At 40.8% G+C, this 26,089-nt stretch overlaps 1 protein-coding gene across 1 annotated transcript in view; it reads left to right on the top strand.

Annotated features, from left to right (window-relative positions):
* Positions 1–26,089, top strand: part of LOC309557374 (bile salt export pump-like) — a gene marked incomplete at its 5' end in the record, with an annotated part of 154,691 nt that overhangs the window by 9,413 nt on the left and 119,189 nt on the right. Inside the window, 7 exons of the mRNA XM_082260065.1 lie at positions 2,629–2,689; positions 6,650–6,888; positions 7,548–7,632; positions 14,925–15,058; positions 18,122–18,293; positions 22,922–23,046; positions 24,658–24,832. Of these exons, the coding sequence (XP_082116191.1) occupies positions 2,629–2,689; positions 6,650–6,888; positions 7,548–7,632; positions 14,925–15,058; positions 18,122–18,293; positions 22,922–23,046; positions 24,658–24,832 (991 nt within the window). The remainder of the gene's footprint in view (positions 1–2,628; positions 2,690–6,649; positions 6,889–7,547; positions 7,633–14,924; positions 15,059–18,121; positions 18,294–22,921; positions 23,047–24,657; positions 24,833–26,089) is intronic.

Here is a 26,089-nt window from a genome sequence, read left to right as displayed (position 1 = left end):
AAAACATCTGAACATGTGTATAGGGTGTATATATAGGCATATATGTCTGAATATATACCCCTAGACATATATAGGTGTGATAGTAGCAGAAATATATTACTGTAAATGATTTCATTAGCGCAAGCATTTATTTCTGCTACTATCACACCTATATATGTCTAGGGGTATATATTCAGACATATATGTCTATATATACCCCCTATACACATGTTCAGATGTTTTGCCTGCCTCAAAAGAACCCCAAAAAATGCCAAAAAAAAACGCTAGCGTCAAAAAAAAAAATGCCCATGTGTGTTTTTGCTGGCATTTTTTGGGGGGTTTTGGAGGCAGGCAAAACATCAGAACTTGTGCACAGTACCACTATACACAAGTTCAGATGTTTTTCCTGACTGCAAAGAACCCAAAAAAATGCCTTCTATTAAACCGGCAAGGTGTTACAGCAGAGAAGCCATATTCCTGTGCTTAAAGTTTTCTAATACAAACGATCTTTTTTTTTAATGGTTCTGGACATGCTACAGAGCTGAAACTTCACATGTACACTTTTTAGACCCCCCAGATCTGAAATCCAAAGTAAAAATAAAAAAATCTCTTTTTTTTTTTTTTTATAATTTTTCAATCATTGGCTTTTTTATCAAAAATGACAATTTTTAAGAACTTTTTTTTGTGTGATTTTGTGTCTGGGGGGTCTAAAAGGTGTACCTGTGAAGTTTCAGCTCTGTAGCATGTCCAGAACCAGAAAAAAAGATCATATAGGTGTTAAAGTTAAAGGAGGCTCCCGAACCACATCCCTGTTCTACTGAAAAATTATCTCTTTTTTTTCATGGTTCTGGACATGCTACAGAGCTGAAACTTCACATGCACACCTTTTAGACCCCCCAGATACTAAATCCAAAGTAAAAATCAAAACTCTTTTTTATTTTTTTTTTTTTATTTTTCAATAATTGGCTTTTTTATCAAAAATGACAATTTTTAAGAACTTTTTTTTGTGTGATTAATAGTTAATGGGGCATGACCCAGAACCCTAGGTACTTTTTAGGGGCATTTATTGGGTTTTGGGGCTTCAAAATGGTGTTTTTTGATTACCGAAGTTCGGGTCCCATTGATTTCAATGGGGTTCTGAAATCCGAACCGAACTTTCGTGAAGTTCGGGTGTTCTGGTCGAACCGAACTTTTCAAAAGCTCGATCATCCCTAGTGTCCTATAACTGATCACATATACAGCACCATATCCACTGAGGATCAAACAGAGGCTAAGATGGCAGCTTCCTTGGTTGTAAATGATAGAAGGGTTTTAATGCTTTAGGTCAAAGATGTGCCCTAGGAAAAAAAGCAAAATAGACAAGAAGGGAAGTTTTCTTTTTAAATTAATTTTTATTGGGTTTTCAGAAATACAGAAGAACAGTACATTCAATATCATACTTATACAACAGTTACAAACAGTGTACATCCAACATCAGCAACATATTAATGTCATCATAACATACTGTATAGTACGCACAGTTGCCAAAATCTGATTGTAGAAAACAAAGAAGGGAATTTTTCAATGACCATCTGTTATACATACACAAGATATAAATTGTCTAAAAAGCTACTCTTTATTCCATGTTTAATATATAGCTCCTATCTTGTAAAAATTCCCCCATCGTTCCCATTTAGACTTGGAGACTCTCACGAAGTACTGTATGTGAAGTAGAAAGTCTGTGGTGCAGCCGGGACAGTCTATAGACCTTGGGATGCCATTCTTGAAATGTTCTGTTTATTGGGGTTTTTTTTTTCCTATTCTGTCCCCTGTTTGGTCTCCCTAGCCTTTCCGCAGCCTGAGATAACTTAGCCAGTCTGCCCTGTCTGGAATGATGGAGTCTTCTATGTAATGTTTGCCTAAAAGACAGTACTGAAAAAGCGGAGCGCCCGCGAAACGCGCTGACTTTTTAGGACTTAATGTTTCAACATTTCTTTGATAAAAGGGTGTATATACTTTTTTTTTTTTAAGGATTCATGGTGATGTTTTTATTGTAATATATTTTTTGTAATAAAGTGTATCTTTTTAGACAATTTTTATCTTTTCTTGTAATGTTATTTCAGGATAATGACCTCCTTGTAGCTATTGACTTTTTTGTATATACACATCCTCCATTTTTATCTACTGAGACTTTAAAAGCAAATAGACTATGCATTTAGAAAGTTGCACTCTACAAGGGCACTTACTCCAGAGCTTAGTAAATGAGGGGAAGCTCTGCTGATTTCCATCATCCAATCATGTTCAAGCAAAAATGCTGTTTTTTTTTTTTTTTGCTTTGTGATTGGGTATTCTTTGCAAAGTGAAGCTTCACCTCATTTACTAAGCTCTGGAGCACATGCCCTTGCAGACTGCAACTGAACTTGCAAAGTGCACAGTCTATTGGCCTTTAGTAAATTACCCCGTAGTGTTACCAACTTGAACATAAACGTCTTTTTTTATAATATGCCATAATGAAAAAGAGACAATAAAGCAGAAAGACACAAGCATTCCTAAACCAAAGTCAGAGCTGAATTCTACCAAACCACTGTGGGTCTTGGTTTCCTTTACTACCCTTTTAATTTTCAAGTTATATTGAAAAAATATTTTACTGATTGCCTTTATTTTCTTTAGATTTGAAAATAAACCCAAGAAAAAGAAAGAAAAAGAAATTAGAGTCGGATTCTTTCAGCTGGTAACTATATGAGTTTTGATCTTCATTAAATAGGCAACAGTTTTTCAGTAAGCATAAGAATAATGATGAACCTTGATAAGACAGATATAGAAACTTTAATGGTTTTGAGCCAACTTAATTGTTTTTCATATGTTTATAAATAATTTTACATCTTTTTTACTATATGTATACAATTTGTGTTTTACAAGTATACATTTATTACAATACAAAGGTTTCCCGGGAACATAGGTTAGTGACGAGACAGCAAAGCAAAGACAAAATGCATGGAGACATGGTTTGTCTGACTTAAGCCAAGCTGAGGAGTCAATGCAGCGAGTCATTCACTTTGTGCTTTATTTTGCAGTTTAAGCTATTATGATCTATTTAATATAAATAGAAGAAAAATTTCCGCGCTAGATGTGACAGAAAACCAAATGATTAAGAACAATAGTGAGCAGCTGGCACAAAATCAACTAACAGTGATTCAAAAAATACAATAAAAACCAAAAAGTGCAGCGCTGAAATCAGTATACAATTATATAGCTGAAAAGCTCATATAAAGAAAACAAAAAAGGAGAGGGGATAATGTCCAAATGAATAGTCCCAATATTAAGTGCAGAGATGTGAATCCACGTGCAAAATAACTTTCTTCCAGTGACACCAGGGAAAAGTGTAGGAAGGGGACACCCTTGTGCTCAGGTATAACAAGCAGCTTACCGAAATTCCGTGGCTGCTCAATTTAATGAGACAGCCTCTCCCAGCTAGTAGTAAACCAGTAGGTCAACCGATATCAAGCTCAGGTGCTTCGAAAGACTCCAAAAGCCGAAAGCCGTTTCCGGTGTGTTGTTAAACCGATCACATTAATATGTGGCACACTTGGAACTTCTCATATACTCCATTGAACGTAAAGCCATATGTAGAAAGAAACAGAGGCCCATAGCGTAATCCCGTAAACCAATAGGTAAATTTATTAAAAAAATGTATTAAAAAAACTACTTACAATTTAAAAGACAAAAACAGGCATGTAGTATGTGCCGGTCATGGATCTAACCGCGGTTAGATCCATGACCGGCACATACTACATGCCTGTTTTTGTCTTTTAAATTGTAAGTAGTTTTTTTAATAAATTTACCTATTGGTTTACGGGATTACGCTATGGGCCTCTGTTTCTTTCTACATATGGCTTTACGTTCAATGGAGTATATGAGAAGTTCCAAGTGTGCCACATATTAATGTGATCGGTTTAACAACACACCGGAAACGGCTTTCGGCTTTTGGAGTCTTTCGAAGCACCTGAGCTTGATATCGGTTGACCTACTGGTTTACTACTAGCTGGGAGAGGCTGTCTCATTAAACTGAGCAGCCACGGAATTTCGGTAAGCTGCTTGTTATACCTGAGCACAAGAGTGTCCCCTTCCTACACTTTTCCCTATTATGATCTATTAACAACAGGTCTACAAACTTCAGCTTGAGCTATTGACCATTATAATTCTATGCAAAATTTTATTGCCTTACCTGAAAAAAAAGGACACATTTTTTTTTATTAGATCTGGCCGTAATAAATAAAGTATCAAAATAGATACTATAACAACTATATGTTCCTTTTTAAGACTGTTAATTTTCCCCTGCTATTAGGAAACACAAATACATGATATACTGTGTGTAACAAATAATTAAAAAAATACTTTTAGCATAAAATCATTTCTGGGTAATAGGAATATTCAGCCTAAAGAATATATTACCCTAACATTTCATATTCTGATATGTACCTGTTGTACCATGCACTTTTGTTAAAAAAAATATCCTGTTTTCTCTGCATTTCCTATTAAAAACTGACCACATTAAGTAGAAGAGAACAGCATGGTCATATCTCTAGCTATGCTGGGAGCTCAGTCTGCTCTCCTCCAATGATCAGACTGGTTCTAACATGCCATGTCCCACCCCCAACACAGTCGTTGTCCCACCCACACAGTCATTGGCCGGGAAGAGCAGTGTGCTGTTTTTTCTTCTCCCCTAGCTGAGAACAAAAGGTATGTGATCACTTATAAAAAAAAGGGGAAAATAGGTATTTATAATGTTTTTTTATATGTATATACACATGTTTTGCCTTTCATTTCTATTTTTAAACTGAATGGACTGTTTTACAAGTTGAGAGTTCACATATACTTTAACCACTTGCCGCCCGCCCACTGTCAAACGACGGCAGAGCAGTGCGGCTCTCGTTCTAGAATGACGTCATATGACGGTGCCCCAGAACGGCTGCTCTCGCGTGCCGCAGGGGGCGCGCAGTGCGGGGATTGTGACCGCGCCGTGTCCTCTTGGTAAAGAGCCAATGACTTGGCTCTTTACCCATGTGATTGGCTGTGCCCAATCACAGCAGGTCACATGTAAATGAGGAAGTGCCATATACCGGCTCTCCTCGCCTCACACTGTCAGAGTGTGTGGTGAGGAGAGCCGGTCAGTGGCTCCTCCTCAAAGGGGAGTCTAGGACAGGTAATCAGGGCACTGATCATTAGTGCCCTGATTACAGTAAAGTAAAAAAACAGTGCCCAAAATCAGTGCCCATAGTGCTGCCAGTCAGTGCCCATCAGTGCCTGCTCATCTATGCTGCCCATCAGTATCCATTAGTGCTGCCTGTTAGTGCCCATCAGTGCCGCCATTCAGTGCCCGTCAGTGCCCATTAGTGCTGCCCATCAGTGCTGCCTATCAGGGCTCATCAGTACCGCTTATCAGTGCCCATCAGTGCAGCATATTAGTACCTCCTCATCAGTGGCCATCAGTGCAGGCTATCAGTGCCCATCATTGCTGTGTCATCCAACGCATATCAGTGAAGGAGAAAAAAAATACTTATTTTCAAAATTTACTTTTTTTTTTTTTTAATTTTCTGTCATTTTTCTTTTTTTTTTAGTAAGAAATAAAAAGCCCAGTGGTGATTAAATACCACCAAATTAAAGCTCTATTTGTGTGAAAGAAATTATAAAAATGTCATATGGATACAGTGTAGCATGACCGCAGAATTGTCATTCAAAGTGTGACAGCGCTGAAAGCTGAAACTTGGCCTGGGCAGGAAGGGGGTGAAAGGGCCCTGTATTGAAATGGTTAAGGCATACATGCTCGATATAATATAAGCTATATAAGCAATTATAATTTTATAATTGGCATTAAATAAAATAGGTAAATTATACTGTATATACAGTATACTGTAAATTTTAAAGCAAATATAAAAGTCAAGAACATAAATGTAATATAGTGCAACTGACTAGTCTGTAGATGGGGTGGCTGCACAAATGTTCCTTTTTTTTTTTATGGCTAAGAACATTCTCAGCAAGTACATCTATCTTGCTAGAAATGCAGCATCCTTGTCACTTCCTGTGATTTGAAATGAATTATCAAACAACAGTATTTTTTCCTTTTAGGCTGTCATCTGTAAACTACTAATTCACCCCTGTCCACACATTTATCTGTAATAGAGATGAAAAGAGGAAGACATGCATGTAGTCCAAGTCAGGAGTGCGTCCTGAAACCAAGGCCCCCTCCATAGATACAAGACAGTGAGAGAGTGTAGCCAGCCTAGGGCAGGGATTGTTTTATTTGCAGGGTTACCAGGTGATAAAGGAAAAACATGAAAAAGAGTGAATGCAGTCAAAATTGCTAAGGGCTGGTATGCTACAATATATTACATTTTTGTTTAATTATGCTTAAGTGTGTAACAAGAGTATCAAGATAACCAATGAGAAATAATCTCCCAGCACTCTTTACTAGTACTGTTCTGAAATACATTTTTTTTGATTGGTTGGTATGGGTGTGAATAGACCCTCGTGCAAAATGCTTTGTTTTCATGGCCTGCCTAGCCCAAAGTCTGCTGAACAGCCCTAATAGTAAAAATAAATGATAGAAAGGGGTTCTTAACATGGTTCCTTCTGGATGTTAGAGTCTTTGTGCTCCCTGCTCAGTTACTGCACTCTTATTGTCTTCTTTCAGTTCCATTATGCTACCAGAACTGACATCCTCATGATGGCGGTGGGCGCAGTGTGTGCCTTAGTACATGGGGCAGCTCAGCCACTCATGCTCTTAGTCTACGGCATGATGACAGATATATTCATTGCATATGAGAGAGAAAGCCAGATACTTAAAGATGAGAATACAACATGCATTAATGGTATCATCACCTGGATCAATGGCTCGCAATTTGAACTGGACAACGCCACAGTGCAGTGTGGGTAAGAGATAAATACAATCTGGTTACAGTTAATGCATGCAAAATATTGATACCCCAAAAATTGTTCCTAATATTACCATAGCTCATTAAAATATTTTTGCTGTGTTTATTACCCCACTGTGATAATATATTTCACATTTTAACAGTGCTATAGTTCATTGGTGGGTAACAATAGGGTTCTTCTTTCTGAAGCAGCTTGTGATTTTGAGCGAAACATTTAAAGGCGATGAACACAATGGTCCCAACAAACATCAAACATAAGAAGGGGCTATAGTAATATTTAGCAGTGGAAAGATCTGGAGTAGTGGAGTGATTTTGGTGTGACCTATTTTTGCCACCATTTTGATAAAGGGAAAGTTGTCAGCTACTTGGATGTAATTTGTTTGGAAAAAATATGTTTTACATTTTTGTTTTCTTTATTTAAAAGGTGTTTTCCTGGGGAATACATTAAGGGTTGTTTTAGTTTATTTCATTTAATGTTTTTTTTTGTTGTTGTTTTAAACCCATTGCTCCCCTAAGCAAACCCCATTCATTTCACCTTCCGCAAAAACTTCAATGGCAAAATGTTGGGTTATGTTTTCCGTACATACTATTGTTGTTTCATCTGACCATTTCAAGAGGCGCTTGTACTTTACTGACTCTCGAAAACTTCTGTTTCAGGATAAACATTGAAACAGAAATGACACAGTTTGCCTACTACTATGTCGCCATTGGAGCGGTAGTGCTTGTGATCAGCTACTTCCAGGTACAAACTATTTTCTTTTCTTATACCTTTATTCTGTTTCAAGTGCTACTTTAAGACTTGATGTACCTTCTTAATACCCTAGTCTGTCTGGCCAGTAGGGTCACTTGCTGACTAAGCATATTTCACAGACAGCTAAACTCTCCAACATAGTTTTAATTCTTGAAATGCAGTACAAAGGGTGTTTACCGGTTATTTGGTGTAAACAGACTATGATCTGCTGAAACTTTTGCCTGCTTTGAAGGCTAGCAGCTCACTGAGGAAACGTGGAGATAAAGGGAGAGGTCTGTCTAAAGGACTAAACGAACTAGCCCCAGCTAACAGTCAGGAGTATACAGTAGTAATAGGATATATGGTGCAATAAGTGTTGTGTGTACAAAAATGTCTATGTACAACAGCAAAAAGTTCATGGAGTCCAATTGAAGTGTTCAGAGTAACTTTCCGCTGATCTCAATGCACCAGATGCAGCACCTCTGAAGCAATTGAAGTATCTCTAGGCAAACAGATAAGAACAGCAGTGCATAATCTGAGAGTAGTATATTATCAGATTTATTGTGGTGAAAAGACAAATGGCAACTCACATTGTGACAGTTAAAATCAGGCTCATCACATAGAAAGGGCTTCTAAATGACAGTCTCACAGAAAGAGACTTGAGTGGCCTTGAAATGCATAGCTCCGTCCCCCTGACACCCCAATGACATCACTTTCGGTCTGCTCTGCATCCCACAAGACGCCCTCCACCATCTTGTTGGTTTCTGCTTCCTCATCTAAGCTGTCATCCAGCCTAATATCCAGACTTTCCAGTCTGCAAGTTGTAGAAAGAGGCTCCCCATCCCAGATGCATGAGGTGACCGCTCATGGATTACATACAACATGTGCTATTTCTTCTTCCCATGTGAGTTGCTAACTTACCAGTATTTCTCAGTACTAGTAATGCAGCACCTAGTTTGGTGCCCCCCAGGGTGTTCTCTTGGTCCTGCAGGTGTATCTATCCACCCAGTATTTCCATCCTGGTCTGAGGTTCCCAGTTGTTGTGAGACCCCTTACTATGTGAATTTGCCCTTACTATATGATGAGTCTGATTTTAAATGTCACAATATGAGTTGCCATTTGTCTTTTTCACCACAATAAATCTGACTCACACTTACATTCAGATTGCACAATACTGTTCTTCTTACATGTTGACCAACAGATAGGAGAGCTAGGTTATACCATTAACAAATATAGAAATAACAAGTTGCAGTAACACTGAATTGGCACTATATTTCACTATGAAAACATTTATACAATGCAACAGTAAAGGATACACGATAGGGGTTCCAGAACTATTGTCAAAAACACACCTTAATTATATCCCCCCATTGCCCCATCGCTTCCATTTGTTGTGTCAACGTGGTTCTGCACAACACACAAAGAATCAATAAATATACTGAATATGTAACAAAATGATTTGAATAATATTTTATATAGAAAGATTTCACAACCAACTGGGGATAGAATCTATGTGACTTTGCCACACATATGGAGCTGATGTTACCTGAACTTTGACAAAATATGAATAACCCAAATAAAACTTTTATCTTTTATTGCCATTGATAGAAAATAGCCAAGATCAGAGATATTCATAAAATGATTAAACAAATCAACAAGTTTAGTATATTCTGTTGTTATCTCTGCCTCTGTAGCAGAAAGCTGCACAGAGTTGGAAGATCTGCCATGTGCCCAGACACTTCAAATTGCTATTCAATATGTCCAGACCCACAGTAAACTTAGTGCTACTATGTAAAATCATGCAAAATGTTCACTTTAGATCCTCCCCTAGCAGCATATATTCACATTTTCTTTGCTACCCTAACACACCATTAGGTGTCAGGAGCAGGAGAAGCTGCCCTGTGTAATCTACACAGTTGCTCGAGCTGTAGTTTACCCAAGAATATAGACCAGGGGTCTTCAAACTATGGCCCTCCAGTTGTTCAGGAACTACAATTCCCATCATGCATAGTCATGTGTATGAATGTCAGAGTTTTACAATGCCTCATGGTACGTGTAGCAGTGTTGCCAACCGCCCGTAGATTTACGGACAGCCCGTAAAAACAGGGCACTTTTCTCCTGCCCGTAAATGCCCGTAGCAGGAGAAAAGTGCCCGTAAATCTATGGCGGCGGCGGCACTGTCAGAACTGCGCGTGCGCGGCGCGCAGTTCCGAAGATCCCCGAGCTCTCTCGCACTCGCAGAGAGATGCAGACTCGCACTGGATGGTGATCGTCGCCGGACGAGTGCCACGGCCCGCCTGCGCCCGCCCCTGCCTCCGCCCCCCGCCGTCATTTAAATTTTCCCGCCGGCCGCCAGGCGCTGCGCCAGCAGTATGGATTGGAGTCTGTGCTCCAGCGCAGCTGTGGAGTGTGGACAAGAACTAGAACGGACGGATGGTGGAGTGGAGTGGACAGAGCAGACAGGCTGCGACAGCAGAGGCAGAGAGAGCACACAGAAGAGCAGGAGGACTGGTCTGGTGAGTGGGGTTCTGAGCCACCGAGGCTCAGACACTCAGCTAGCAGTAGCAGCGTAGACTGTCACTGAAGTAGTAGAGAGATGAGTCAGGGGGCAGAGGACATCAGTGTCCTGCTCCTGTGCCCCCTTCACCTCTCCACAGGCAGAGTCACACAGCTTCACTCTGCAGTAATGTCACTGATATTGCTATGGAGAGGTGAAGGGGACTTAGGAGGAGGACACTGATGTGGAGAGCTAATATGAAGGGGGACAGAGGAAGAAACTGCTGTGAGGGGGTGAGGAGGGCACTTCCATTGTCCACGCAGGCTCTGACCACCCCCTGTACCATGACCGCAGTCTCTGACCACCCCCTGTGCCATGACCGCAGTCTCTGACCACCCCCTGTGCCATGACCGCAGTCTCTGACCACCCCCTGTGCCATGACCGCAGTCTCTGACCACCCCCTGTACCATCTCTGCAGTCTCTGACCACCCCCCTGTGCCATGACCGCAGTCTCTGACCACCCCCCTGTGCCATGACCGCAGTCTCTGACCACCCCCTGTGCCATGACCGCAGTCTCTGACCACCCCCTGTACCATCTCCGCAGTCTCTGACCACCCCCCTGTGCCATGACCGCAGTCTCTGACCACCCCCTGTACCATGTCCGCAGTCTCTGACCACCTCCTGTACCATGTCCGCAGTCTCTGACCACCCCCTGTACCATGTCCGCAGTCTCTGACCACCCCCTGTACCATGTCCGCAGTCTCTGACCACCCCCTGTACCATGTCCGCAGTCTCTGACCACCCCCTGTACCGTGTCCGCAGTCTCTGACCACCCCCTGTACCGTGTCCGCAGTCTCTGACCACCCCCTGTACCGTGTCCGCAGTCTCTGACCACCCCCTGTACCGTGTCCGCAGTCTCTGACCACCCCCTGTACCGTGTCCGCAGTCTCTGACCACCCCCTGTACCGTGTCCGCAGTCTCTGACCACCCCCTGTACCGTGTCCGCAGTCTCTGACCACCCCCTGTACCGTGTCTGCAGTCTCTGACCACCCCCTGTACCGTGTCCGCAGTCTCTGACCACCCCCTGTACCGTGTCCGCAGTCTCTGACCACCCCCTGTACCGTGTCCGCAGTCTCTGACCACCCCCTGTACCGTGTCCGCAGTCTCTGACCACCCCCTGTACCATGCCCGCAGTGTCTGCCCACCCCCTTCACCATGCCCGCAGTGTCTGCCCACCCCCTTCACCATGTCCGCAGTGTCTGCCCACCCCCTTCACCATGTCCGCAGTGTCTGCCCACCCCCTTCACCATGTCCGCAGTGTCTGCCCACCTCCAGTACCATGTCCGCAGTCTCTGACCACCCCCTGTACCATGTCCGCAGTCTCTGACCACCCCCTGTACCATGTCCGCAGTCTCTGACCACCCCCTTCACCATGTCCGCAGTGTCTGCCCACCTCCTGTACCATGTCCGCAGTGTTTGCCCACCTCCTGTACCATGCCCACCCACCTCCTGTACCATGTCTGCCGTGTCTGCCCACCTCCTGTACCGTCTCTGACCACCCCCTGTACCATGTCTGACCAGAGTCTGCAGACTCTGATGTAAGGGGGAACTCTGTGCTGGCTGGGTTATGGTAACCCAACCTTCATGTAAATTTGAGAAATATGTTTTTTGACTTTTGTTTAACTTTAACACATTGCTAATAGCACTAGCTATATGTTTATAGTTAAAAATATTGATATTTGCACGGTTTAGCACTGAAAATTGTTATTTTAGGTACTTTTTTCAGTGTCCGTAAAAAATTGGTGCTGTCCGTAAATTTTGGACGTTCTGCCAGTAAATTTCCCTCCGGGGGGTTGGCAACACTGACGTGTAGTTCCGTAACATCTGGAGGGCCGTAGTTTGAAGATACTTGATATAGACTAACTCCATGTAGAAGTACTGGTGCTTGACTGACCTAGCACTGTCCTATGGCATAAGTCACAATCTCCTCTCCTTTTTTTACTGGCTAAAACAGAACAGCAGGGGAGCTAAGGAAAGCAGAGTATGTGCTGCTGGTTAGGAGGCAATAAAGGAAGCTTGTTGCTTTCCATGTGTTGGCAAAGTGCAGGTTTGGCGTAAAGCAAGATTAAGAAGAACATGTAACAGAATATCATTTAGTTCAGACTTGTACTAATGTAGCAGCATTTAGCTCTGTCCTATAGTGTAAATAGGTTTTTGGTAGTGTAGGTAAATTGTCAGGCTTGGCTGGCAGCCTGTGTGCTTGAATCTCGGTCAGGGTGAGTGATCCAGGGAGGCTGGAAAGACTCATCAGGCAGCATCTCTGATACCTCCCCCTACTTGTTGGAACTTTGCAGAAACATTTAGACTAGGTTCACTCTGCCGCATGGTCCGGCGCGTCTCTGTTTACCATTTTAGGTCTGATTTCAGTCTGAATCTTTGGCTGAATTCGCACCTGAAACAGACCAGAAGACGCACAGGACTACTCTGAAAGTTGCTCCGGAGCCGCTCCGGAGATATGTGAACCAGCTCAGAGCAGCTAGAGCCGGTCACAATCTCCCCGCATCCAATTCACAATAGTATGAACCAAGCCTTAGAAGAATGGGAGGGAGGTTATGAGGAGCTGCCTGAAGTATTAATGAGGGCCCCAACCAATCTACGCCCAATTGGCTGGCAGGGGGAGGGACCTCTTAAATACTCGTGTCAGGCCAGCAGGGGCGGTGGAGTTTGAGTGGAAGCTGGAGATGGAGTGCTAAGGAGGCTGTCAGAGGCTCCTAATATTAACTCACTAGTTTCCTGGGGCTGGGGCCCAGGAGGGATCCTCTCTAAACACATGGAGTCCTGTCCAGTGGCACAGGAGAAGGTATGAGGACAGCAGGAGCCAGCGAGCATGTCCAGGAAATTTCCAGGGAGAAGACAACTGGGTGGCTGGTGAGTGAGGTAGTCGGGGAAGACTTAAGGCCCTTACACACGTAGCGATTGTCGGCCGTAAATATTAGGCCGCCGAACGATCGGCCGATTGTCGGCTTGTTAGTATGATGCTTCCGACAACTGAGCGAATTTTGGCGTGCAGACTTTAAAATTTTTGTTGGCCGTCACCAGAACGGCCGATTGTTCGCCAGTCAGTACAGAATTCGGCCGACAACCAGCAGATTAGCAAGACTGGGCATGCTCAGAAAAGAAAAAAGACAAGGAAAGTTAACCATCACATGACATCACTTCTGCAGTCAGCTGTTGTTGGTCGACAAAATTCTTGTGCAGTCTTTAGCACTTTTCAGCCGACAGGACAGCACCGGACAAAAGACGGCTGATCGTTCGGCCGACAATAGCTACGTGTGTACGGGGCTTTAGAGGCAGCCTGAATGGACTGAGGAGTAACAGTCTGAGATGGTTGTAGACTCAGGCTGGGAAAACTGTGGAAGATTAGGCAGGAGGGCTAGTGAAAGGGGCAGCTGCAGTCAGGACAGCTGGCAGTGCCTGAAAAGGTGGTGCTGGGATCAGTAGCTACAGGAACGTAGCTGGACACTGGGACGTTTTCTACACACCAAAGGTGCCTAAGATGTAACATCCAGTGCAACATCCTTTCTGGCACTGGAGACTAAAGGGGAAGGTGTTTGGGCAACATACACAGGTGTAAAGGGCAGGAGTGACTCCAGCAATGTGATAGTCTTTCACAGTCCAATTAGCTGGCATTTGGTCTAAAAATCTGCAAAACTGCAGATGTATCAGCCTTGTGACCATGGACCATGACAGCAGTAGGTAAACGACACAAGTGAAAGAAATAATACATACTGTATTTTAAGTCATATCATATTATGTGTAGTTTGGTGTTCCAATAAAATATATTTATGGCTGTTTGTTAGGGCCCTTGCATGCCATAACGCAGTGTGCTGGAATTTATTATGATAATGCACTTCAAGGCAAACAAAAAGGGTCTTGCATTATCTTGTTGAGCACAGCCCAGATCATATGCATATGCAGTGCAACCCACTGTAGATGTGGACTGGAATATAACTTTCCATTACAACTCACCGCAAAACACATCTACATTGTGCTGCTGTGAGTTGTGATAACGCGCATTATAACATAGGACATGGAATGATTAATCCTTTACTCTGCAAAATATACGGGGTGCTGATGACCTAAGTTAGGTTGTGCCACATCCCTGTTAACAAAGTACAGAAAGAGGGGGTTCCCCTAATTGGGACTTTATAGGCACATATTGATATAAAACTAATATGTAGTAAACAATGACTTTATTAAATACAAAAATAGAGAACAATGGAATTAAAAGCAATATACAAGCATAGGACAGAAAAACTCAAACGCTAGAACCTATCAACCCGACATGTTTCGAAGATATATACTTTCTCCTTCTTCAGGGGTAGTTCATAGCGGTACTCTAATAATACAAAAATATAAGCATAAGTGCCATGAATAGTAAAATCTGCGTATACAAGACTTTTGCAGTTCACAGAGTACTCTGCAAAATAACAGTATCCTTTGTCCTAACCTCAACCTTCTCCAGAGTACAACAAGACTTCTTCCTTGCCTCCCCCTCCTCTGAGTATGCAGCAATATCTGTTTTTACAATATGCTTTCTTCAGCTACTTTTATTTTTTACTAAAATGTGTCTTTTCAAATCTTATGAAGAGAATATAGTGAAAAAAATGTTTTTCATTCAAATATCTGACATTGGCATGGCATATCTAGTGCTTAGCACATTGCATTATAATGCTGTCATTATGATTCTCCTCGGTAACAACATAGATCATCATGCCGCATCCAATTGTATTTCCATTCATAATAGATTTCATTATGGGTTGTGGCTGCAGCTCATCAAATTCAAATTATTCGGAAGGAATATTTTAGGAAAATAATGAGGCTTGATATTGGCTGGTTTGACTGCAATTCTGTTGGAGAACTTAACACAAGAATTTCAGAGTGAGTATAATGATGCATTGAATTAAATATTTGTTTACTGCATTTGCCAAGGATGCAATTCATAAAATACGTATCTAGTTACAGTACTGTAAGTGTACATTTTATTTGATTTTGATAAACTGAAGACTGAAGTGTAACACCACTTTCTGAAGAAGAATACATTCTTAAACTGAAAAATACATTCATATAGTCATATATTGTTCAGACACTTCCTGTTATTGCACTTCCTGTCACCCTGTCACATGCACTGCTGATGAAAACTATAGGGTTGATTTAATAAAGGCAAATAACCTGTTCACTTTACAAGAGAAGTTGCACTTTGTGAAGGGATTTTCCCCAGAAAGTAGTGAATGTGGTGGCATTTCACTCTGCTAAGGATACCCAATCATATGCAAGCAATACCATTTTTGCTTGCACATGATTGGATGATGGAAGTCAGCAAAGCTTCATCTCATTCACTAAGCTCTCAGGAAAATTCTCTTGCAAAGTGAACAGCCTGTTTGCCTCTCTTACATCAATCCCTGTAAGTGGTCATGCTGACACTTAGGGGAATATTTCCTAAAGGCTGTTCACTTTGCAAGGTAGGTTGACATTTGAAGGTGAAGCTATGCTGATTTCCATCAGCCAACCATGTGCAAGCAACATGTTGTTTATTTTTATAAATTTTGCATTGATTCTTGAGTGATTGGGTGCTATTTGCAAAGTGAAATGTCACATTCATTAACCTCTTGGTAAAATACTCTTGCAAAATGCAATTTCCCTTGCAAAGTGAACAGCCTATTTGCCGTTAGAAAATCAACCTACATATTTCACATCCACCATTAATCCGTCATTGTCACTATCAAGAAATTGATTCAGAGAAATGATGTGCTGCTAATGCTGGATTGAGTGATTGTGGCTATATCAGAAAAGAAGCGAGCAAAAAAAGAATAAAAAAGTTGAACACGGTATTTTAAAACTTGGCAGTTGTTTATGATAAATAGTGACTGTAGGGACCGTGTAAGCTTTTGATCTACTTTATAGCTGAACTCCAAACAAATAGCTAAAATAGATATAACAATTTGGGTATTTAGAAAATAGATATAAAGCATTGCTCCATTCTGGAAAAAATAGGTGTGGCTTCACTGCGCTGGATTTTGGGCATGTCCAAAAGGAACATTGTTAAATGTAATCAAAGGCCTGTGACGGGAGTCACCTTGGTTGGGGGGCCCGTGGAACCCAGCTTATATTGAGAGGTCTCAGCTCCCCAGGTTCCTATTTGGGGCACAGGGTGACTGGGAAAATGATGGACAACTACTTAATGGACACTGAGAATATGGTTTGGATTACTTCAAATGGGACAGTAATATTTATCCACAATATCCCTGAAGAAATCCTATGATAAATTAATTCCACTGGATCAAAATGATGGAACATTGTATGAGCTTTGGTATATTTGGTAAACCTTATAGCCTGTTATAGACCGTTGCCATGCCATCTGATATTCCTAATTAATCAAAGCAAAGCTTAGCTGTGAATGCCATAGTTTATTGTTAATTGGAACACCCATTGTCTCTGCTAGCAAACCCTTGTGGGATGTGTTTATACTTGTAATAATGTGTCCTTTGTATTCACTGTTGTAGTGGCCGAATAGTCTAGTCTTTCAGTCTGGGTTAAGTGACTAGTTAATTAGCACATGTTAACTATCTTTCTGGTTACAGTTTGTATTGTTAGGGTAATATGATCGGGGGGGGTATATATTCTGTGTGAGTTTGTCAAATAAACGTTCCAGATCTCATACAAGCTATTGTCGGCTAGTCTTGTATGTTATGCGGCTATAATATCTGATATCCATGTTTAAGGCTGGAGGAAGCAGTGTGGGTTGGTTCTGTCACAAGGCTTGTTTCACACTGGTGGTAATATTTACCACCCTCTGAAAAGTGATCTGCAATGGATTGCCATTCAGACCACGTTTTACAGCTGGATTACAGACAGTCTGGAGGCCACACTTCTGCATCGAGCCGCATATGGCATGTGATTGCAGACACAATGGAAGAGTTTAATAGGTGATGCCAACTGTCAACTGTTTTTACTCCCCCTTTCCCTGACTGCAGTTGTGAACTTAGCCTAAGACTACTCATAGTAAGCATTCCACACATATGCCACAGTCCTTCTACTTACAAAATACTCCTCAACTACTGTACCATGAGTGAGAGTTTTACAGCCACTCATAAACCTAAAGGATTATTTTTTATAAATAAATCAGAATATGGACAGAGAGCTAACAATATAATGGAGCATACCCTAAAATAGAACTTAAAATAGTTAAAAACGTCTTAGTAACAAGCAACTGTTAAGACAATAAATACTTTGTCCAGAAGTTTATAATGTACAGCGGAAACTGGTTTGTTATGTACAACACAATGCAGTGCATCAGTCAGCAGTATGTTACATAGTGCCCCGTATATTGTATAAGGGGAAAGGATCATGGTGGTGCATTTGGTCAACGTCAGGAAAAAATGACCTGCATTTGTGGGCAGCAGATAGAAAAAATGCCCAGAATTGTGTTCAAGGGTAAAAAAATGCCTAGATTTGTGTTCAAAGAGAAGAAAAAAATGTCCAGATTTGTGTTCAAGGGGAAAAAATCCCAAATTTGGGGAAGAAAATGTGCCCAGTGTAGCTGGTCTGGGGAATGATTGTGGTGCATTGGGCAGCCTATTTAGGTGAATGGGTTGACCTACCACAATGCATAGTAACACATGGCACAGTGTCCATGAAGGTGCATGCGCTTAGCACATCTCAATGGTTAGCATTGGTGTAAACCTTACCTTGTTGTTGAGATAGAATACTGCCAGCACAAGGACACCCAGAGCAAATAATGGCCATGCTATTAAAAGTGTATCAAAAGTTGTAGGTCTAGCCACCAGCTTGCACCTACAGTACTTTACCTATAAAAATCCATGAAATAGTGGGATAGGAAGAATTAGGTGTAATTTACATGTGGGAGAAATAAGGGCAGTTTTAGAAAACTTTTCTCTGAATATAAAAATGTACTCACTAATCTGTTTACTTTTCATCAAACAGTGATATTAACAAAATAAACAATGCCATTGCCGATCAAGTAGCATTCTTTGTCGAAAGGATATCTACATTCGTCTTTGGATTCCTCATTGGTTTTCTTGGAAACTGGAAGCTTACTTTAGTAATAGTAGCAGTAAGTCCCCTTATTGGTATAGGAGCAGGATTAATGGCCCTGGTATGTATATATTTATTGCATTCTATTTTCTTTAAACTGACTATTGCTATTGTTATGATACACTGACTTTTAAATTACATTGGGGTACTCCAGTGTGTCTCCCTGCCAAACGGCATGATTGTGTTTTTTAGCTTGGCCCTAGAGTGGATCTATGCATGTGCTTGTGGGAATTTGGACTCTTAACTCTAGTAAATTATTTTTACTTTTAAGTGCACAAGTAATTTTGTTTAATATTGTTACATGTGCCTCCATGCCTAGAAGTACCTGATATTTTCTTTGGTTCCTGACACTGAATATAATGGCAGGGCAACAAAGGAAATATAAGTATATTCTGAAAAGGATGGGGGGATCAAACCAAATCTGTTTGCCCTGAATGTCCGGGTTTACTTTAAGCTTTAGCCCTTACATAGCAAAAATGCTTTCGTCAAAGTCCAGTAGTAGGGACATTGGACCGTAAGCTCTACTGTGACATGGACATATATAAATAATATATATATATGTTAAGTGCTGTATAATATACACAAATACAGATAATGACTCTCTAAAGCAGCCATTCTCAACCAGGGTTCCTCTAGAGCAGGGATCTCCAAACTACGGCCCTTCAGCTGTTGTGGAACTACACATCCCATGAAGCATTGTAAAACGCTGACATTCAAAGACATGTCTAGGCATGATGGTAATTGTAGTTTCTGAACAACTGTGGGACCATAGTTTAGAGACCCCTGCTCTAGCGGTTACTTGGGGTTCCTTGAGCTGTAACTGATTAACCTCCCATTTGATGATGCCTGAATGATTATGTGTATAAAAGCCAGTTTTAGTACACTAATAATCCTTTTCAGCCATCTGTAATGGTGGCGTACTGATCATCACTGTAAGAGGGGTGTTCTTACCACTGACTCCTAATGAAGTAGTTCCTTGAGACCTTAAAATTACTTCAAGGGTTTCTTTGGGATAAAAAAAAAAGGAATAATGGTAAATATCTAAAAAATATTAGCTTGCTTCTTTATCTGATTCTTTCACATATATAATTTTGTTCTTAAAATATATCTGTTGATTGTTTTTCTTCTAAGAACGTGGCCAGCTATTTCTGTCATAGGGATGTTGAGTACAGTTTGTGCCTTATCTTATCTGGTTATGTAACTTAATACAGTTCAGCTGGTTGTCTAACTCAGGAAACTGTCACTGCTTATTGCTACGTGCAGAACTCGATTTAGTTCATCCTAGAGATGACCTGCCAGTTGTGAAACAAATTGTCCAGACTGCCAGCCAGACTTGTAGATCCATAACAGTGGTAGTGTAAATAGTTGCAAATGCCCTTATCCGGACATGTCAAACCTGTATTCTGTGAGCTCCACGGCCCTCTTGCCCCTCTCTGGTGGCCCATTTTAAAAATTCATTGTGAATCTTGCCCAAAACTGGGGTTGCTTCACTAAAACTGGAGAGTGCAAAATCTGATGTAGCTCTGCATAGAAACTAATCAGCTTTCAGTTTTTTTTTTTTTTGTCAAAGCTAAATTGAACAAGCTGAAGATAGAAGCTGATTTGCTATCATGCACAGCTAAACCAAATTTTGCAGTCTCCAGTTTTAGTAAATCAACCCCACTGTTCTGTAGCCTGTTCACTAGTACAAAAAGTGTTTTTATATGTACTGCAATAGGATAGGATCATTTTTTTTAATTTCCAGAAATAAAAAATACTCAAGAATATTTACAAATGGAAAAGTTAAATCAAAGAGACGTAGCGTTTTTCTTACTATGGCCCTCATTAGAACCATAGTCTCTCTCTTTACCTTTTACTGACATATCCTACTGCTCTTGTTCCTTGGTTTCATTTGAGCTTGACATGTCTGTGAAGGTAACTGTTAGAGATGAGTGAATCGATTTGTGAATAAGGCCAATCTGCTTTGCTCAGCAAGTTTATTCTTCTCAGCAAATTGCACATTTTGATGTGTCTGAACATTTGTTCAGTCTGTGAGAAATCAAGCAACTTGTTAACACAGGTTGTCAGGACAAACTGACATGGCCATATTCCAGCAAATTGTATATGTGTGAGTTTCAGAAAAATATGAAATTTACAAAAATTCCAAGGTTCACCTAGTTCATTTAAGCCCTGGTTCCCATCAGTTGATCAAAGCCCAGGCAAACCACGTCTTATAGCTTATAAAGAAGTAGGGAATGGGTTGGAATTTCAATTGATTGCTGGCTCTTTTGGGGGAATTTATTCACTCTTTTTCCCTGTGACACCAAGACCTCATATGTCAAAGTGACCTGGAAACACAGAAATAAGAACACAGAAGGGTTGATTTACTAAAACTGAAGAATAAAAAAACTGGTGCAGCTTCTAACTGCAGCTTGTTCAGTTAGGCTTTGACAAAAAAAACTGGAAGCGGATTGGTTTTTATGCAGGGCTCTCCAGTTTTACCAAATCAACCCCAGAGGGTCTAAACTTTCACCTCTTTACTAATTAAAGTTAAACTGAACTCAAAAAGTGAAAATTCACTATGGTATAGGGAACATTTAGAAATGGTAATTGTGACTAAGCAGTACTTTAAAAAAAATGACCTTTCGCCTTGAATTTCTTTTAAAAAATAATAGCACTCTTTCGGGTATATGAGTGTGCCTAGACACTCCTGTGTCTACAGTCTCACAACTGTATGTCAGCAGTGTACGATTTAAGGCAATTAAGCCTCTGACTGCTAGTCTCCAAAGATTTGTGATTAAGATTTGTGCTGCTCAATGTTCTCCTTCCTGGAGAAACTTACATGAGGAAGCAAATCCTGTATATACAAAGATGGACACCTTCTCACAGAGAGAGTGCAAGACAAGGCATGGAAAGTCAGTAATGAGGGAAAACTCAGCTGCAGGAAGACCACAGATAATAGTGGACACTACTTTTTTGCCTTCTGCCTATGGGTACAGCTTCCACAGTTCAGTTCCTCTTTGAAGTGCTGCTGTCTTTGCCTCCAGTAGAAAGATTTCTCATTACTCTATAACCCTTTACTGAAAGAAGATGTAAAGGGAAATCGCCAAACTGGGGACACAGACAGCAATACAAACCTGGTTCTAATGAAGCACCAAATTCCAAAAGCCCGCTTTATTTTACGCAAGAAGTTACCATGTTTTAGTGTGTTTAAACCACTGAAGTGTGTTGTAATGTTGTATATACAAATAAGTGGACTTTTATACTTAAAGCATCTCTTCACATATTTTTTGCCAGTCCACATGCAAACCTGAATTTGTTACACGTAACTCTTCCACTATTATTATGGTGACTCAATTTTAACATTCATACTCTTCTAAGACATCCATTAGGTGTAGCACCCTCTAGTGTGTGCTACTAGTGTGAGAGTGAGAAAAAGTATATTCTGGCCAGGAATAACCTGAGTCATTAAATTTGGTCAGGGTTACTGGAGGCCAGGGCTGGATGACTCATCCTTGTAGCTCCCTGGCGCCTCTCTCAAGGACCGCATAGTGCCAGGTCTTTATCTAACCTTGCCCTGGGAAGTCTTTATGAGTGTGTGCCAGTTGGGCAGGACTGGGGCAGAAAGTCAGTCAGGAGGACTGGGAGGAAGATCAGCCAGGCGTGGCTGGTGGCAGCCAGGTGAGTTAGCATTTTCTGCAAGCAAGTGGGGCTTGGATCAATGGCCACAGGAAAGCAGAAGGCGAACTGCCATGCTGTATGCTCACTGTACTACTTTGTCAATGGACTGAGAGTTCCTGCCTATAATGGGCCTTTGTTAAACTAACAATTAAACTGTTAGTTCCCTCAAGAGTAACCAGCAGATACTGTACTGTGAAAAATATGTTTGTGCAGGGGAAGGAAAAGTGGACTTTTTGTAAGTAGGGAGGAAGTGTCCCTTTGTTCATAGTTCAACATTTTTTAAGTTGTGCATCCCATAATTTCCTACCCCAACCAAATCACCCCCTAATAAAACATGGGAAACAAGCCAAGGACTGTTTTCTGTGTTGGAGCATGCAAAGGAAATTCTATGTGTCTGGCCGTGCAGCAGTGGGGACCCGGGAGACTAGTGACTCAAACAGGGGTAGTGCTACAAAAGACATATATAGCATCTGCTAATAATTAATTGGAGTGCCCCCCCCCCCCCAACTGGATAGCAATAAAAACCTAACATAGTTAAACCATTCCCTGACCTACCCAGAACTAAAAAAAAAAAAAAAAAAATGCGCTGGGGTTGGACTTCAACAAACATGACATGCTTGCAGGTACACCATGAAACCATAGCTTTACAGTTAAAGTGGAAATTTAGTCAGAAAATTAAGTCCCGCTAGATCACTTCAGGTTGGCTACTTTTGCAGGTATAGCAAATAAAACATTGAGGACACAAGCAAATGTGACAGTTAGCAATCCTGGCATTCCAGAAATGTAACTGTTTTTTAAAACTGTTAAATAGATGGGTTTATTTACACTTTATGATTTACTGCTGTTCAGGGGCTCTAGTCTTCAGCAAAATGGCAGCCTCGGGCAAGAAGAAACAGGAGCAAAGCTGGAGGCAATTTACAGCACACACTAATTTTGATATAATAATTATTACTGTGAAATGTAATATAATAGATAAATAAATTACAGTCAATATACTTACCCATTTGTCCATTTTTCCTTTATGTATAGGCTGTTGCTCGACTTACAGGCAGAGAGCTAAAAGCCTATGCGGAAGCTGGTTCTGTGGCAGATGAGGTTCTTTCTTCTATTCGGACTGTAGCAGCTTTTGGTGGAGAGAAAAAAGAGGCTGATAGGTAGGTACTCATAGTGACCACAAGACTACTAATACCAAAAATGTTACATTACTTAAGACCACAACATGGTTGAGTTCATAAATCCTATCTATCTCTCTTTGAATAGAAATCCCTCTGTCCCTCTTTATTATACTAGTCTAAATACTATGGTCTATATGGTCTATTATATTAGTCTCAGGCTTTTCTGTACATAATATAGTCTATATAGTCTATTAAATTAGTCTCAGGCTTTTCTCTATATGTTCTGTCCTTGCTAAAGGTTATCCTGTGTGCAGCTCGCAGTTGCGTACTAATGGGAGTGTGGTCTGCATGGGGTGCAAGCTTGCTGGGGCTGCCACAGACTGTATGCCTGCCCCTGATGCTTCAGTGAGGGCAGGAGCACAATGAAAGGAAGTCTCCTTCCCTGCCCTACCCAGCTTTATCCTTCTCTGCTCTGGACTTTTTACTCTAAGCTCCTCCTCTATATGTTATCTGGTGTGTGTGTGTGTGGGGGGGGGGGGGGTGTTGTCGGTTCTTAAAGTTCTGTACCCTGGGGAATGGGAGATGAGGGGTGTTTGTACTGGGGAGGTTTTTTTAACTGAGGCATCTATACTAGGGTGTTGAGGTGGTGTTTCTGTATTGAGGGATCTGTACTGGAGGTGTCCATCTGTACTGGGGAAGGCAGTTTGTGCTGAGGAGGTCTGTCCTGGGGGATCAGTCTATTCTCGGGGGTTGGTCTGTGCTAGGGGTGGTCAGTCTGGGCTGGGTGGGGTTAGTCTGTGCTGGGGAAGTCAGTCTGTGCTGCAGGGTCTATGCTGTGGGGAAGGAAAGGGGGAGTTCCTGGCGAGTAAGGACAGAGTAAGTGACACTGTCTGGTGCTGAAGATCTTTTTGAGGATCTCTTTTCAGTGTAGCGTAATTAAAGGAAATACCACCACCCCTCCAACAGAGGCTGTCTTCTGGTAATTCTATTTCAACCCATACTACAGTAGGCTGTGTTGATATGGTGTTGTAATAGTGTGCAATAGCTTTCGTCTACTGTGATTCCTAAAACTCTGAACTGTTACCATAAACCTATTTAGTGTTAGTGTGTGTGTGTGGTCCTTCCCAAGCTGGCACTTTGAGGTACCGCCTTCAAGCTTGACAGCCAAGAACCCAGCACATCTATTTCTCTCAGTTCATGTTTCCTTGAAGCATCATTGTGAGTGTGGCAGAAGCTTATTTGCCTAACAATTTGACCTCAACAAGGTGCCCTCTTTCTATTTGTGGAAGGTTTTTTTGGAATTAACATTGAAGTATTACTTTACTGAGAGAGTAGTGGATGCATGGAATAACCTTCCTGCAGAAGTGGTAGCTGCAAATACAGTGAAGGAGTTTAAGCATGCATGGGATAGGCATAAGGCTATCCTTAATATAAGATAGGGCCAGGGACTATTCATAGGATTCAGATATATTGGGCAGACTAGATGGGCCAAATGGTTCTTATCTGCCGACACATTCTATGTTTCTATGTTTCTATTGCATTCATGGTTACGTTTTAAAACAATGACTAGATCTGAATTACTTTTATTTGCCTTTAGGCTTCCTTCCCATTCATATGCAATTTAAATGTTAATGTTTATATCTTTGACAGATATGATAAAAACTTGGTGGCTGCCCAGGCCTGGGGTATTAGGAAAGGTACAATCATTGGCTTTTTTCAAGGTTACATGTGGTGCATTATATTCCTCTGCTACTCTCTAGCATTTTGGTATGGATCTAAGCTTGTCATTGATACAAAAGAACTGACACCCGGAGGTCTGCTGCAGGTAACTTGATTCATTGGAAATTATAATAATTTAATTTTAATTTACCTGTGGGTATTTCACACCTTCAGTTTCCACATTTGTTACTTTCTTTGGGATAGTGTATATAGCTTTTTTTCTTATTACATCACAGCCTGAGCAATCATTTCCAGACAAAAAATTTATAGCACTAAATTGACCCCAACAGCAACATACTTTTTACGATAAGTATGATATTTTAGGAAATATTTTAGTGTTCGGCATTTTATTAAATAGATTATGTTAGGGTGACTGGTTAGGAACACAATTATGGCATACGGGACTGCCTAGGGTTAGGCGTTTAAGTGATAATTTAACTGTTAGAGTGATATTTAAGGGCCAATTTTAAGAGTTATATTTAAGGGCCAATTTTAAGAGTTAAGTGTTAAGGTTTAGGTGAACAATTGAAGGTTAATGTTAAGGGTTAGGCTAACTGGGGGAGGGGGTACAAGTAGGGAGAGGCTTTACATGATAGGGTCAAGTTCACATTTAGGAATAAGTGAGAGGTCAAGATCATCTTGAGTCACTGTGCGTCAAAATGAATATATATATATATATATATATATATATATATATATATATATATACATACTGAAAAAAAATGGATCAGATCAGCATTCATAGGCATAATCCATGCGCAATTGCTACCACTCTTTACTGGCACATACTAACACAACTTCAACATGGCCACATATTGGATGTTACCATAATGCTTTTCTTTTATACCTTCCACAGACATACAACAACTTCACATCCAATAAGAGCCATGGTATAAAACATAGTCATAATACAATTCTGTTAGGAATTTTCTTAAGAAATCTACCAAATTTACCTGACCAGTGGAAATAATGACAATACTATACTGTACTATACTATACTGTACTATATTATACTATACTATTTTATATAAGTATACAACAAAAAAACCTTACCAACAAATTTTATCAGAATACAATTCGGATAGGAATTTTCTTAAGAAATCTATCAAATTGACCTGACCAGTGAAAATAATGACTATACTATACTATACTATACTGTACTATATTATACTATACTATTTTATATAAGTATAGAACAAAAAAACCTTACCAACAAATTTTATCAGAATACAATTCTGATACACTTCATGCAAAACATTATAGGCCTAAAATGAAATGATCACGATAAGGCCAGCATATCATTTTTACAAACATAAACTGTATCACACCACCAACAGAAACTAATTATAGAACCTGATCATAA

The sequence above is a fragment of the Pelophylax lessonae genome, assembly GCF_965119305.1.
Source record: "Pelophylax lessonae genome assembly, chromosome: 6".
Lineage (NCBI taxonomy): Eukaryota > Metazoa > Chordata > Amphibia > Anura > Ranidae > Pelophylax > Pelophylax lessonae.
The sequence above is the reverse complement of the archived record's forward strand: the minus strand, read 5'-3'. Positions and strand labels throughout refer to the sequence as shown.